The following is a 15,514-nucleotide window of genomic DNA, read 5'->3' as shown; positions in this document are numbered from 1 at the left end:
TTGCCCCATGAGAAGCATAAGAGCCCGGGGCTAGGCAAGTTGGTAAGATGAAAGTGAAAAGCCTCACTCATCTCTGAGTGCCATTACATTGGTAATTAATCCCAACCACCCCTTGGATATAAAGCTGCACCAGCTCAATCCGACTGGAGAGCCGTAATTACTAAAAAAAAAACACCAGGCACCATAACTTGGTTATATGGTTCTCACCCAGTGTAGTATGGTAAGTGGTTCCCTGGTGTACACGAAACCATTTAGCTTGTCACTCAGTGTAGAGTCACCCATAGGCAGAAGGAAGAGGAACAAATGAAGGAAAGAGAGATGGAAGAGGGAGTGTTAAGTCAAAAGGCACAACAGGGAAGAAAGGTTGCTGGCTCTTTGAATGCAATGACAAGGAACAGATAAGTGAGCAAGGAAGTAAAAAAGTTGCTGCATGACAGTACAGTATTGTGATACCAACCTTAACATATGGAAGTGAAGCTTGGACCTTGTTGGAAGGACATAAATCAACAGTGACAGCAGTAGAAATGAATTTTTTTGACGAGCATGTGGAGTTATGTGGAGAGACAGACTGGCAAATGAGGATGTGAAGGGGCATTGTGGTGTGGATGTAGATGTGATAGAAAACATTCGGAGAAATACACTGAGGTGGTTTGGCAATGTGGAGAGGATGGAGAACGAAAGACTAATGAGGAGAGTGTATGTGAGTGAGGTGGAGGGTGGGAGGGAGACGGGGAATGTGGGAGAGAGAGAGGCAGGGGGAGGCCGAAGATGAGAAGGAGGGGTGGAGTGGAAATTTATATGAGAGAGGGAGGTGTAAGCTGGGAACAGGGCAGTGAAATGGCATTGGACAGGGCAACATGAAGGTGATTTGTTTGTGGCTACCCCTTACGGAATTGAGGCATCTGGCAATAGATAGATTGACAGATAAACAAATTTTACTGACTTTATGAATTCAGAAGAAAATTAAATTATCTTTCCTGCAAATGTAGTGTTAGGTGTATGTTGCAATGTGGTGTGTGTACTTGACAAAACTAGAGTAGATTAGGTTACCCTAGCTTCCAAGCATGGGACCCCCTTCGGCACAGGACCCACCTGGGAGCAATTGGTTCAACTGGCTTATAGCTGGCCCTGGAGGTTGGTGTCAAGTCCTATCCACTCTTCCACACACCTCTATCATTACTATGTGTATACAAAATTATTAGTGCTACTTTCACTCTTACTGTACAATTAAACCTGATATACATGCACAATGAATTAACATAATTATAGCCTATTATTCCTCTCCTGTCATTCAATATTCATCAACATAAGAAGTCTCTCTTTAATCCACCCATGCAAGCTCATACCAGACCTTACATGTCCCACCCAATTCCCCTCTCTTTCATCTTAATTTTTCATAGTGCCACCACATAATACCTTGCTTCCTTATACACGTTCATTATTTATATCTGTCTATCTATAGCCAAACGCCTTAATCTCAAAAAGGGTGTCTACAAACAAATCACCTCCATGTAACCCTGTCCCCTGCCATTTCACTGCCCTCCCCCCAGCTCACACGCCCTCTCTCATATACCTCTCCACTCCATCACTCCATCTCATCCTCGGTCTCCCCCTCTCTCTTCCCCCTCCATCTCACTCACATAAACTCTCCCCGTTAGTCTCTCGCTCTCCATCCTCTCCACATGGCCAAATCACCTCAGTGTGTTTCTCCTAACCCTTTCTATCACATCCACATCCAAACCACAAAGCTTTTTCACATCCTCATTTGTCAGTCTGTCTCTCCATGTAACTCCACATGCTCCTCTCAAATAACTCAATTTCCACTACTCTCAATCTTGACTTGTGTCTTTCCAAAAAGGTCCAAGCTTCACTTTCATATGTTAGAGTTGGAATCACAATACTATCATGCAGAGACTTTTTACTTCCATGTTCACTTCCACAATTCTTATCACAACTATCAAAGAACCAGCAACCTTTCTTCCTTGCTGTACCCTTTCAAGCACCTGATCCTCTAAACTTCCATCCTTACTCATCATACTACTCAGTTACTTAAATGCACTCACATTTTCCACTTCCTCATCATCCAACTTTACTGTGCATTCAATGACTTCATTTCCCTTGAAAATCACAACTTTGCTCTTCTCTACATTTACCTTTTGCTTCCATTTCTTACACACTCTCCCAAACTCATTCACCAGGCCATGCAGTTTCCCTTCATCTTCACGTAACAATGCAGTATCATCTGCAAAAAACATAACAGGAAGTTTCCAAATGCTGCCCTCTCTCATGAGGGCTGCTGCAACAATCAGTGCCCTATCTTGTATCTCTTTTATAATCCCATCAATATACAGACTGCATAACCCTGGAGATGTGACACATCCCTGTTTCAATCCAACATTCAGAGTGAAAAATTCACTCAGTTCATCCTCCACATGCATCGCAGCCTTAGCACCCTCATACATACTCTTCATGACATTCATCAGCTTCCCATTTACCCCATATATTCTTGATATTTTCACATTCCTTGTCTATCCACTCTGTCATATGCCTTCTCCAAATCCATGAAAGACGCATACGACTTCTTTCCCTTCTCTAGAAGCTTTTCCACTAAAGACCTAAGGATGAATTTCTGATCTACACAACGTCTTCCCTCCTAAAACCTCCCTGTTCTTTTCCAACTCATTCCTCTGTTACTTCTCTAACTCTGTTAATAAATATTCTACCATATACTTTTCCTCTTACACTAAGAAGACAAATGCCCCTATGATTACCACACTTTCTTCCCCCCTTTTTCTTTGTCATCATCATCATCATCCAGACCTCCTTTCCCACCCTAGTGCAGGGTGAGGAGTAGCACATCCAGATAGCCTAAGTGTGCCATATCCAATGGGCCACATTTCCATTCATTCATCATTCAAGCCCCCGGAATCCTGGCTCTATCTGATACACCAAAAACTATCATGACATTCTGTAGCTTCACTTAAACGTATCCAATAGAGTCAATCCAGATGCTGTCACTCCAAAAAGGGGTGCCAAATCCCTGATCATGCATTTCTTCTCACAACATTCATCCAGCCAGTTCAATCTCTTGTCAGTCCCCTAGCCTCACCGACTTCCATATCTCTCTTCCTCACACACTCATCCACCATATCTCTCCACCTTCTCCTTGGACTACCTTACCTCCTCCCTCCTTCAAATCTGCTCAGATATATCTTTTTCACCACTCTATTGATATCCATTCTCTCCACATGACCAAACCATCTCTGTACACTCTCTTCAGTTCTGGTGTCCACAGACTTCCTCACTCCACATCTTTCACAAATCATATTATTTCATATCCTATCCAATTTCTGTGCTCTACATACATCCCTCAGCAGTCCCATCTCTGCTGCTCTTACTTTTGACTTTTCATTTTCATGCCACACCATAGTCTCACATCCATATGTTAAAGGTGGCATTAACACTCCTTCATGTAAGCCTCGCATAGCTGCAACACTCAAGCCTCTGTTTCTTATCAAGGCTTTCATTGCACCAGCTACTTTCCTTCCTTGTGTCACTCTATTTTCCTCTTCTTTCACACATTTTCCTCTCTTTTTTTATCACTATACCCATGTATTTGAACTCTCTCACCAATTCCTGTCTCTCTCCATTCACTGTAACATCAAGCTGGGATTCACCTTCTCTCTCAAGAACTATCACTTTACTTATTTCTACATTTATTCTCTAGGCACAATGCTCACAGACATTAGCAAAACTCTGCACTGGTCTACCAAGTTCTTGTGTGGTATTTGCAAGTAGTACTGCATCATCAGCTTACAATAAATTAGAGATATTCCATCCATCACCATTCATTACCAACGCCATCTGTCTCTCCATTATTTGTGTTCTTACTGCTCTCTTTGCACAAGTGAATAATTATAACTTTGTACTTATTTTTTCTTTGTACAGGTGAAAAATTATACCTTACTTCCAATCTTCTGAGACTCTACCTTCCTCCTAGGCCAATCTGCACATCTTCCATATCCATTCTGCTCCTATCGCTTCCCCGTGCTTGTGCATTTCATCACACATCATCATTTTCTGGGGTTTTCCCATTTTGATTTTCTTTATAACTTCCATTGCATCCATCCTACTGATCTCTTCCTCCCTTCTCATCTCCCTTCTCCTCCCAGCTATTCCCCTGCCACCTATACCCACATTACTTTCATTCTCTATGTTTAACAATTCCTTAAAAAATGTTCTCTCCATCTGCTCACTTTTTCTCCCTTCTCTACTGTCAATCTTGCATTTTTATCTTTCACCCCTCTACTATCTTCCTGATTACCCTAACTCTCTTTACCTCCTTCCAGAACAATTTCTTACATTCCCTCCACTGTACACATAAATTCCTTCCAAATTCCTCATCCACTCTCTTCTTACTGATATTTTCATCCCTCTTCTCCCTCTTCCTCTCAACATATAACCCTCTATTCAATCTCTCAACTTCCTCCATGCCTCTGCTTCCCATCCACTCACTATATGCTCTGTTATTTTGTGCCAGAGCTTGTCTCATCTCTTCATTTCCATCATGCTGTTCCTTGCACCTCCTTTTGTATTCTTCTCACCCCACACACCACTTTACAACTCTCATGTGTGGGGAGGCTCCCCTCATACAGCTCTTCTCAATAGGGTGGAGTCAAAGGCTTTTCGTCTCATTAACTCTCCTCCTCTTACTGACTCCCTTCAACCTCTGTCTCTTTGCCGCACTGTTGCATCTTTATCTCTTTTCTATCGCTACTTTAATGGTCACTGCTCCTCTGAACTGTCTGCTTGCATTCCTCCACCTCTACGACGGGCGCGTAGCACCTGTCTGGCAGCAGACTCTCATCCTTTTTCTGTCCAACTCTCTAATGCAAGAATTAACCGTTACTCCCAGTCTTTCATTTATGCAACAGGTCAACTCTGGAACTGTCTCCCTCTGTCTGTATTTCCTGCTGCCTATGATCTCCAGTCTTTCAAACGCAGTGTGTCCAGGCATCTCAAAATGATCGGATCTTGAATTTGGCTCTATATTGTATTTTGTTTTTCTCTTGGAGGGAACTGTTACTGCGGGCTCATGGCCTTTGGTTCCTTCTTCCTCGCATTATTTAAAAAAAAAAAAAAAAAAAAAAAAAAAAAAAAAAAAAACATACTGCACAGATTTCTTGTGTGAATATCTTACACACACCTTCCATCTCCATCATATTTACCTACTTGCTCTCCACTTCTCTCTTATATTTTGCTTGCACCCTTTCCACCCTCCTTGTATGGACTACTTCCTCCTGCCCCTCTCTCCTTCTATTCATTCATTGCATTTGTACCTTGACTTTTACCACCACCAAGTGGTGGTCAGAAAGTCCACTCCCCTAACCTCTGTATGCTCTTCTATCTATCTATTGCCAGAAGCCTCAATCCCGTTTGGGGTGGCCACAAACAAATCGCCTCCAAGTCGCCCTGTCCCCCGCCATTTCACTGCCCTGCTCCCAACTCACACCCTCCTCTCTCATATACCTCTCCACCCCATCCCCCCATCTCATCCTCGGCCTCCCCCTCCCTCTTCCCCCCTCCACCTCACTCACATACACTCTCTTCGTCAGTCTTTCACCCTCCATCCTCTCAACATGGCCAAACCACCTCAGTGTGTTCCTCATAACGCTTCCTATCACATCCACATCAACACCACAACGCTCCTTTATATCCTCATTCGTCAGCCTGTCTCTCCATGTGACTCCACAGGCTCCTCTTGCAGCCAGTATATACCTTCTCATTCTCTTATCCACACACACATAATCAATCATTGCCTTCCATTCACCACCCACCCTTCTCATCACTCGCCACATATACAGTATCTGTGGATCATTTTGTGCCTAAAGAGGATGCTAGCTATCACCAAATTCCCCTCCTGCACAGATCTCCACTAGAGCACTACCATTCTCATCCACTTTTGCAGGCACACCCCATTCACTAACTACTACATCCACCTTCAAATTCCTTACTTTGCCATTCATATCTCCAATCAAAAACACTCTCTCACTCGTCTCAAACTTCTCCATGCACGCTTCCACATTTGCCCAGAACTCTTCTTTAACTCTGTTCGCAGTCATCTGTGGGTACATATACATGTACATATACACACACTCGCCCATGCCTGTATTCCTACTTTCAATCTTACCCACACAATCCTTTAAGCAATTGATCCATACTCTCTTATCTTCTTCCATCTCTTACACACAGCAATACATACACCCTCCTTTTCCCCTCTCTTTCTCACCTACTCTTGCACATATAACCAATCCATACTCCCACTCTCACACCTCCATTTAGTTTCAGTCAACCCAAACATGTCCACTTTTGCATCCTTAAGCACCTGGACAATCTCTCTCTCTCTCTCTCTCTCACCTCATTATTTGCACCCCTCACAATCCACATTGAAATCTGCATCATGTCCTTTGTACGGTCCTTGGTCATCACCTGTTGGTCAGTCTTGGTCTGAGGCATTCTGTTCGTCTTTTCAGTTAGTAGTTCTCCAGGGAGGGGCACTAACCCTCTGTCAACTCACTTGCTGACATGTAGGGAACACGTATTGGTTGGTTAGAAGGTTACCACCCAGCATGTTAAATGATTTCCTGGCTTACAGGAAATCATTTGGCTTGTCACTCAACGTAGAGTCCCATGGAGTAGAGTTTGAGCCATGAATGAGTGGATGATGTGCTCCCCAACCAACCACAGTACGTCTACTCAGATGTATTCTCCATTTACATCTCTCACATTCCACAACACCACAGGAGCCTGTCTTGTGTTCCTAAGTGTTGGACAAGCATGCAGCCCAGGTTTAAGCTCCCTGGGATTCAACAAGGGAGAAACTTGAGTAGGTAAACAGAAACACACACACACACACACACACACACACACACACACACACACACACACACACACACACACACACACAGTTTTCTACTGTAATAACACATCATCAAAGGCAGAAGTCTACTGACCTCTGTAGGTGTGTGCCAGTGTCATTCCAGCCAATACGGTGGTAGTGAGGGGTGACCAGTGTGTGGATATACTCAAGGAGAAGGTTGTGGCAAGGATGATTGAAGACCAGGCTCACCCAGGAGAAGAGGTGGGCCAGGGCAGTGTGCCAGGGTGTATATGCTGTCTCACTTGGCAAGTATCCACTCAGCTCCAAGGCAACAGAAGCATTGATGGTGCCTGCCCTGGAGGCCAAACCCAGATTACAATCACCATACTCATACAGAAATAATATCCCTGACAAAATTTTATACAGATCAAAGAGAGTTCTACAGACATCCCAACCTTCAACTACAGTATCACGTTATGTAAAAAATATACACCACCACATTTCACTTTCCTCAGTAGAAATTTCTGCTTGAACTCTTCACTAACATCTTCAGATATTTTCCTATGGGATACTAATTTGATATAAAATTAGTTATTACCATAATGAAGTGGTATGTAAAAAAATAATAATAATAACCATGAGGTAAACAATTTCACCATTTTTCAGTATATCATGCAGAATGTTAAATTTGTATATAATAATTAACACTTTGCTATGTAAGGAATCTATGATTACATCTATCTATCTATCTATATACAGTATATATATATATATATATATATATATATATATATATATATATATATATAAATCTATACAGTCACAGCTCACATAACGCGCAATCAGAGAGCACAAAATTAGTTGTAACACGGCCCTTTTTTTTTTAGTCCAAGATATGGTCAAAATGCGATTTTGACAAATATTACACGGGTGGAGAAATTGCCCATTTCTTAACCCCTAAAGTACGCAATTCGCTCAGCAAGTGTGTCCCTCCAGTCACAAAACAGGGTCGATTTTTCAACTTTCACCAAGGTAAAAATTTTTCTTCCACATTTCAAGAGACTGAATTTACACACCTGAAAATGTATGTTTCAGCCAGATTGACCAAATAGTTATCACACAATCGCCCATCAAAGATGCAAAAAAGTTACCAATCCTCCATGGACGAAAATAGAAAATGTAAAGAAAATGCATTATTTATGGTAAATAATTTTATATACATAACTAATGTCAATGTGAAGTGTTCCCTAGGCATGAAATGTCAGTGTGGCATACGCCCATAGCAACAAAACAAGCCAGGCGAAAAGTGGAGGAGGAGTGTGTATGGCTGGAGGGGAGAGGAGGATGGAGGAATAGGGGAGGAGGGAGAGGGGAGAAGGGTCGCTATGCACACACACTGCTGTAGGGGGTATGTTGGGGTATGGCTGGTTGGGAGGGGACAACGTGGAGATGACGCAGTGGGGCTGAGGGAGGTAAAGTGACAGTGGTGGTGGAGGGGGGTCCTTCTCCCCCACCTTGGGGGGCCAATCACGCCATACCATCCCAAACACACTAGCTCTCATTGGTCTGCTCTTATATATGTCACCACCAGTTTTTTGTGTGTCTTTATTGATCATGCAGGATAGGATAGCATGTCAAATTACACAAAAGAACAATCGTGTGGCATTGGTCTTGAGGGGTTAAAAGAAAGAACTATGTTGCTACAATAGTGAAAACGCGGCCTGAGACCAAAAATTATGGAATATTTCGTCATTAAACGAGACAACTGGTCAAAACACGGTAAAAAACAGACAGAATGCAGGCAGATTTAGTTACAGTGCACATTGCATCTGGTGTCTGCACAGGGTATCGTCACGGTCTACTGAGCATTTCTGTGCCACTCCAGTCAACTCTCTCCCCGCTCTGCCTCCATACGTGCTGTGTGTTAACTTTGCTTTTTTTTTTTTTGCCACCTGACCCAGCCTAACCATGTCACCCTACCATGACTCAGCAAGACAGTGGAAGAGTTTGACCCAGGAGCAGAAGCTTGATGTGATCAAGCAGAAGGAGAAATGAGAACATAATTGTGCCACTGCCAAAAAATGCCAAGTCAACAAGTCAACTATTCATCTGATCCAGCTTTTGTTATGATGGAAAGATACCTGGTCATGTACTGCAACCAACAGGCGAGGGAAGGAGTTCCAATAAGCGCTATAAATGTACAAAGGACTCTGTGCAGCTGGTGTGGCCAGAGGACCATGCTAGGGGCCAGTAGGAGTCCTGCCCTGCCTTGGAATCCCACTCCCCCTTCCACCAGGAAGCGCACAAACTCTTCAATTCAAGGTGAGGATTCCTCCAGTGGTTGTATGTACTGAAGTCATTTTTAGGTAGGTAAATGTCCTCAGAAAAATCCCAGAAAATTGCTCCAAAAGGTGAAACCCTTTAACATGTAAACATATGACTGTATAATGCAGAATTTTCATAAAGCAGGACCTGCCAGGAACAATATTCATGCATTATGTGAGCAGTGACTGTACATCTATCTATCTATATACCATATATATATATATATATATATATATATATATATATATGGTATATATATATATATGGTATATATATATATATATATATATATATATGGTATATATATATATATATGGTATATATATATATATATATATATATATATATATATATATATATATATATATATATATATATATATATATATATATATATACAGAAAGTCCCCACAGTACGAGAGTTCCGAGTACGCGATCCCCCTTGTATGTGAGGACCTACTTTGTGTATGTGTGTGTGTGTGTGTGTGTGTGTGTGTGTGTGTGTGTGTGTATTTTTTATTAGTATGCAAAATGAACTCCTTGTAAGCGAGACGGGGGGCGAAGAATGGCCCAAATCCGGGGTTACCCCGAGTAAGTGACATTGCCCCCCCAAGAAGCTATAACAGTTACTTACGCTCCACCCACCTTGTGATGTTGATGCTGCTCACTCGTCACGTAATGCCCATATGCACCGCTTGGAGGGTGGTAAGGTGAGAGTCCCAACAGAGGAAACACACGCACACAGAGGGTATACTCAGTGTTCCAGGTACGTTCCAGTGTAATCTGAGGCTATTTTTTCTGTAAGCCAAGATGTTTGCCCCCTCCTCCAGGAAGAAGTGCATCACCCAAGCCATGAAGATGCATGTCATTAGGAACAAGGAGAGTGGGAAGGGTAACACGGCCATTGGCAAGGAACTAGGCTTGGCAGAATCATCCATGCGAACTATATGGGCTAACAGGGAGGCCATAAAGAAGACTGTGAAGACATATGGGACGGCGGCATTGGATGGGAGAAGCAGGCTGACCAACCAGGCTATAATTCTTATGGAGCGGTACCTGGCTACATTTATCCTCAGGATGGAGAAGGAAGGAATTCCACTGAATGGGCGCTAAATCAGGGACCAGGCCAAGATTTTACACAAAGCTGCAGCTCTGAAGCTTGCTGTAAAGAAACCATTTAAAGCCTCTGTGGGATGGCTTTGCCACTTTCTGAAGAGGAAGGAGCTACGTCACATTCGCCTCACGGGGGAGGGTGCATCAGTGGATGAAATGGCGGCCAGGGATTATCCAGTCATCCTAAAGGGGATAATCGACGAGGGTGGCTACAGCAGGGACCAAATTTATAACGCTGATGAAACAGCCCTATACTACAAGGCTATGCCGAAGTGTGCTTACATTAGTAAGCACCAGTGCCAGGCCCGAGGCAGAAAAATCGACAAGAGCAGGATAACAGTCATGTTCGCCGTGAACTTATCAGGCTCACACAAGATGCGGCCTGTTGTGGTGCATACTGCAGCACACCCCGGATGTTACAAGAATCTGCGCTGCATGGATGACAGCGGGGTATACTGGTACAGCAACTCCAATGGTTGGATGACAAGTAGCATCATTTCCGAGTGGCTGTTGCGGCATTTCATCCCTGATGCCAAGGCAAAATCCTGGGAACTTGGCATCCCCTTCAAGGTGCTTCTCATCCTTGATAATGCCCCAAGTCATCCAACCTGGTTAGCAGACCTCAGCAAGGAATGCAAGATCGTTTTTCAGCCCCCAAGAACAACCTCCCTCATCCAACCGCTAGACCAGGAGTTGATTGCAAAGGTCAAGCAGCTATACCACCAACGCCTCTGCAATCACCTCCACAGCAAGACCAACAGCTGTGAGGAACTGCGGGCAATTCTTGACTTGAACTCAGCCGGGAGTGATGTCATGGATGCCGAGGATGGTTTAGACTCGCCACCCGCTTCATCCTCACTACGCACAGCACCCACACAACCAACTTCAACTCCTGAGAAGACTATTATGGCTTTTGGGCAGTCATTCAACCTCAAGGATGCCATCACTCTCTTGTTGTCCTCTTGGGCAGATATAACCACTGCAACAATTAACCATGCTTGGCGCCTCCTCATACAGCACCTGTGTGAAATCGCACCGGGAAGCAGCTTTCAGTTCCTGGCCTCTGCCGAGGCAGCCACTCTCACAAGTGCACAAGCTGTGCCTGGGTTTTAGGCCGTCTCGGTGGAGGAGATCAGGGGTTTACATTCGGCAGCAGCAGAGCGGGATCCCCAGGAAATCGTGCAGCGAGTGGACAAGGCCGATGCAAAGCATGAGATCACAGCAGAAAAGCCAGCAACACCAGTGATGGAGAGTGAAGATCTGTCCATAATGGAGATCAGCCGGGTACTGTATGCCCTTGATAAATTCAAGGACATCGAACGCGCTCAGTTGCAAGTGGAGGAGGTGATGTCTTCACAGGACAAAACCCTCCACTACTACACCGACAAGTACAGTACAACCAGGAAGTAAACAGATGGAAGCAAACACTCATCACCCGTTACCTTCGGCTTGAACAAAGTGAGGAATCACTCCCTTCAACATCAGAAGAACCATATCCTGAGGAGGATCAAGAGACTGATTAGATGTCTGAGGTGTCAGAAATAGACTTTGAAGGGTTTATGAACGAAGTGAGTGCATTAGCTAGTGAAAGTGTCGAAAGTGCTGGTAATGAAAGTGGTGAGGAAGGTGGTGTGTCAGGTGGTGTGGTGGGTGATGCAGGAGATGCGCGCTAGGTGCCTCATCCTGCCTCAGATCCTTTTCTTACCTCCATCACGCCTGTTGTCCTCTTGGGTAAAGGTGAGCAGTCATATTCTTGTTGGTTTAGTTAAGCCATATCATTGTTGATTTAAGTAGTAAAGCCATAATCTTGTTGGTTTACTTTATCTTAGGTAATATGTCTTAGATAGTTTACCAGTATAGTACAATACTTAGGTCTGAAAGGCATCTCAAGGGTTGCCCATGAAGGAGGGTGCAGCCCAAATATAATTTTCCCTGTAAGTTTATGTATTCACAGTACGTGATATATATATATATATATATATATATATATATATACAGAAGGCTCTCGATTTTCGATCAGTTTGGAGACCGAAAAAAACGATCGAAATGCGATTTATCAAAGTGTGAATTGATAAACTTATGGAAAAAAAATAAATGAGACCGGCGTGTCGCTGACAAACCTACATCAACTTTTACGTATACACTTATACCCACCCAAAATCTTAACACAGCCATATATCTGCTTATATTTAGTACATATTTACTTACTATTAGCAATAAAAGGAAGAAGTACAGGACGCACACACTTTAATATAGAAAGTGTTAGCACATATTGCTGTTAATGTACGCATTTGTTACGGTCCTAGTGGTGACATCATCGGAAGGGTCTTGCGGTATGCAGGCAGAGCCCGCTCACTTGGAAGTGTAAGGCCGGTGAGTTCGGTTGTTTCGCATCCTAATACTGGTAGCAGAGCGTAGTTAGAGCATAATGGCGTGGTGCTCAACTAAGTGGCCTCCAAAACTTGAAAATGATTCTGCCTATGGTGCGAAATGACGGAGTTACCGAATAAGAAGCAAGCTCTAGCCATTCACCTTTCATCGTCAGAAAGAGCGAGGGTGGCATCTTCAGAAATTGATGCTGCTGATCTGAAAGATGATAATGGTGTTCAGACCTTGTTGAACAAACTAGACAGTTTATTTCTTGTGGACAAAGGACATCGGCAGTTTGCAGCTTTTCATGAATTGAACAACTTAAGAAGACCTGGTGATATGAACATTCGTAAGTTCGTGGCAGAATTCGAGCATGTTAATTTAAATTTACGAAGCAGCACATGCAACTACCTAATTCTGTGATGGCTTTTATGCTTCTGGCTTCATGCAAACTTTCAGACAGTGAGCAACAACTAGTGATGTCTGCGATAACTGAGGTAACTTACGAAAATATGAAATCTGCCTTGAATCGTATTTTCGCTGGGGAAATTTGCGGGCAGAACGATGCATCGGTGTCTGCCAATGAGGTGAAGAGTGAACCAGTTTTTTGGAGTGACGAAGTCGGGGATGAGGAAACGTTTTACGTTAAGAGTACTCGACGAGGAAGGACAAGGTTTCGGGGTGGTGCAGTATGTGAGCGAGGTCGTGGTGATGGCGGTTCAACTGTGTCTGCTAGAATTTCCCAACGCTCATCCACCAGCAGGAGGCAGAACCCGCTCGGGCCTGATGGTAAGGTGTCGAGGTGTTTAGTATGTGATTCTCGATTTCATTGAGCACATGACTGTCCGGATGCATACGAAAATAAAGGCAGTCGAGAAGAAAATTATGAAACAGTGCATCTGTCATTATTTATGGGCTATGCAAATGATACAGCTAGTAGAGGTAAATTACAGATGCTAGTAGAAGAATCTAAGGGATGTGCTGTTCTAGACACAGGGTGTTCTACAACTGTATGTGGGGTTGAATGGATCAATTGCTATCTAAGTGAGCTCAGTGATTACGAACGTAAAGCTATAATAGAAGAAAAGTCATCCTCAACGTTTACTTTCGCTGATGGTGTCAGAGTACCTTCCCTCAAGCATGTTACTCTGCCCTGCTACATTGGAAATATGCGTGCAACCATTGTGACGGATGTGGTGAGCTGCAATATTCCCTTGCTGCTGAGCAAAAGTTCCATGAAAAAAGCAAAAATGGTGATTAGTTCTGAGAGTGACCAGGTCAAAATTTGTGGAACTATCATTAATTTGAAGTCCTCATCTTCAGGCCATTACTTGCTTCCAATTTCTTTGTGACTAGGCCGAGAGTTTTGTGAAACGATCACACTGGCATCTCTTGGGGGTGATGTAGAGAAAATGGCTTCGAAGCTTCACAGGCAATTTGGACACCCAACATCGGCTAAACTAATCAGACTTATTACAGATGCTGGAATTAAAAGTTCAAAACTAGAGCAAGCTATCAAGGATGTAACTGATGCATGTACAGTCAGTTATAGGCACAAGAGAGCTAAGCCTCGACCCGTAGTCAGTTTGCCCATGGCATCTAAGTTTAATGAAGCCATAGCTATGGATTTGAAAGCTTGGGGAAGGCATTATTTCTTAGTCCTTGTTGATTTGGCGACCAAGTACTGCACTGAGATAGTAATTGCGGACAAATGTGCGACCACCATTATCAAAGGAGTATTTTGGAGCTGGATTGTTCTGTTTGGTGCACCTGGAAAAATTCTCACAGATAATGGGTGTGAATTCAACAATGCTGAAATACAAGCATTGGGAGAGCCCTTTAATATCAAGATCATGACGACGTCTGCAGAGAGTCCATGGAGCAATGGAGTATGTAAGCGTCAAAATGCAGTCATAGGTGACATTGTTAGGAAGATAATGGCTGATAACCAGTGTGACTTGGATGTGGCATTGGCTTGGGCAGTATCGGCAAGAAATGCTCTCACCAACTATGCAGGTTTTTCTCCTAACCAACTTGTTTTTGGTCAAAACCCTGGCCTGCCTAATGTGTATGCAAATGATCCTCCAGCCTTAGAACCTACATCACCATCAAAAATTGTGAGGGACAATTTGAACGCTCTTCATCTAGCAAGACAAGAGTTTATAAAGACCGAATCGGGTGAACGTTTGGCTAGGGCTCTGCGGCACAACATACGTTCGAGTGACCTAAGAGACATCCAAAATGGAGATGAGGTCTTCTACAAAAGAAATGAGAGTCATGAATGGCATGGTCCTGGAATCGTAAGAGGCAGAGATGGAAAACAAATTCTGATGAGACACGGCGGTGTCTATGTGCGAGTGCACGTGTGTTGTCTAGCACGTGCTCCAGAACGAAATACCTGTACTACAGTTGGAGACAGCGTCAGTAGTTATGAGAACAGTGTAGTCCAAGAGAAGCCTAAAGACGATTCTTCGCAAGTACTGAATGACTATCCACCAGATGATGAGTTGGAAAATGGTGCAATTCTGGATGATCAGCCTCCCACAGTTTCTCTTCCGGTTAAAGAGCCTCCCAAGGTTTCTGTTGGTCAGCGTATAAAGGGAATACATTCAGAAACAGGAGAGTTGGTGACTGGAAGGATTGTGAGTTGGGCGGGAAAAGCCACTGGAAAGTACAAACACTGTTACAATTTGAAGAAGGACTCTGATGGCAATATTGATTGGGTGGATCTGCAAAATGATTTCAGCATATGGGAAGTAGTTGATGATGAAGCAGAGATGCTTGTTCTTTTCAACTCTGAGGACGTATTATGCACCAAGGAAAAAGA

The 15,514-nt window shown here is 43.4% G+C and overlaps 1 protein-coding gene across 1 annotated transcript in view; it reads right to left on the bottom strand.

The window, feature by feature from the left end:
- The window catches only part of LOC145393456 (endoplasmic reticulum aminopeptidase 1-like), a 172,777-nt gene that overhangs the window by 38,533 nt on the left and 118,730 nt on the right, over nucleotides 1-15,514 (bottom strand). The window contains exon 14 of the mRNA XM_080267555.1: nucleotides 7,014-7,235. Within this exon, the coding sequence (XP_080123681.1) occupies nucleotides 7,014-7,235 (222 nt within the window). The remainder of the gene's footprint in view (nucleotides 1-7,013; nucleotides 7,236-15,514) is intronic.

This window comes from Coenobita brevimanus, chromosome 24 (genome assembly GCF_032717465.1).
Source record: "Coenobita brevimanus isolate Jiangsu-jjx chromosome 24, ASM3271746v2, whole genome shotgun sequence".
Classification (NCBI taxonomy): domain Eukaryota; kingdom Metazoa; phylum Arthropoda; class Malacostraca; order Decapoda; family Coenobitidae; genus Coenobita; species Coenobita brevimanus.
The sequence above is the reverse complement of the archived record's forward strand: the minus strand, read 5'-3'. Positions and strand labels throughout refer to the sequence as shown.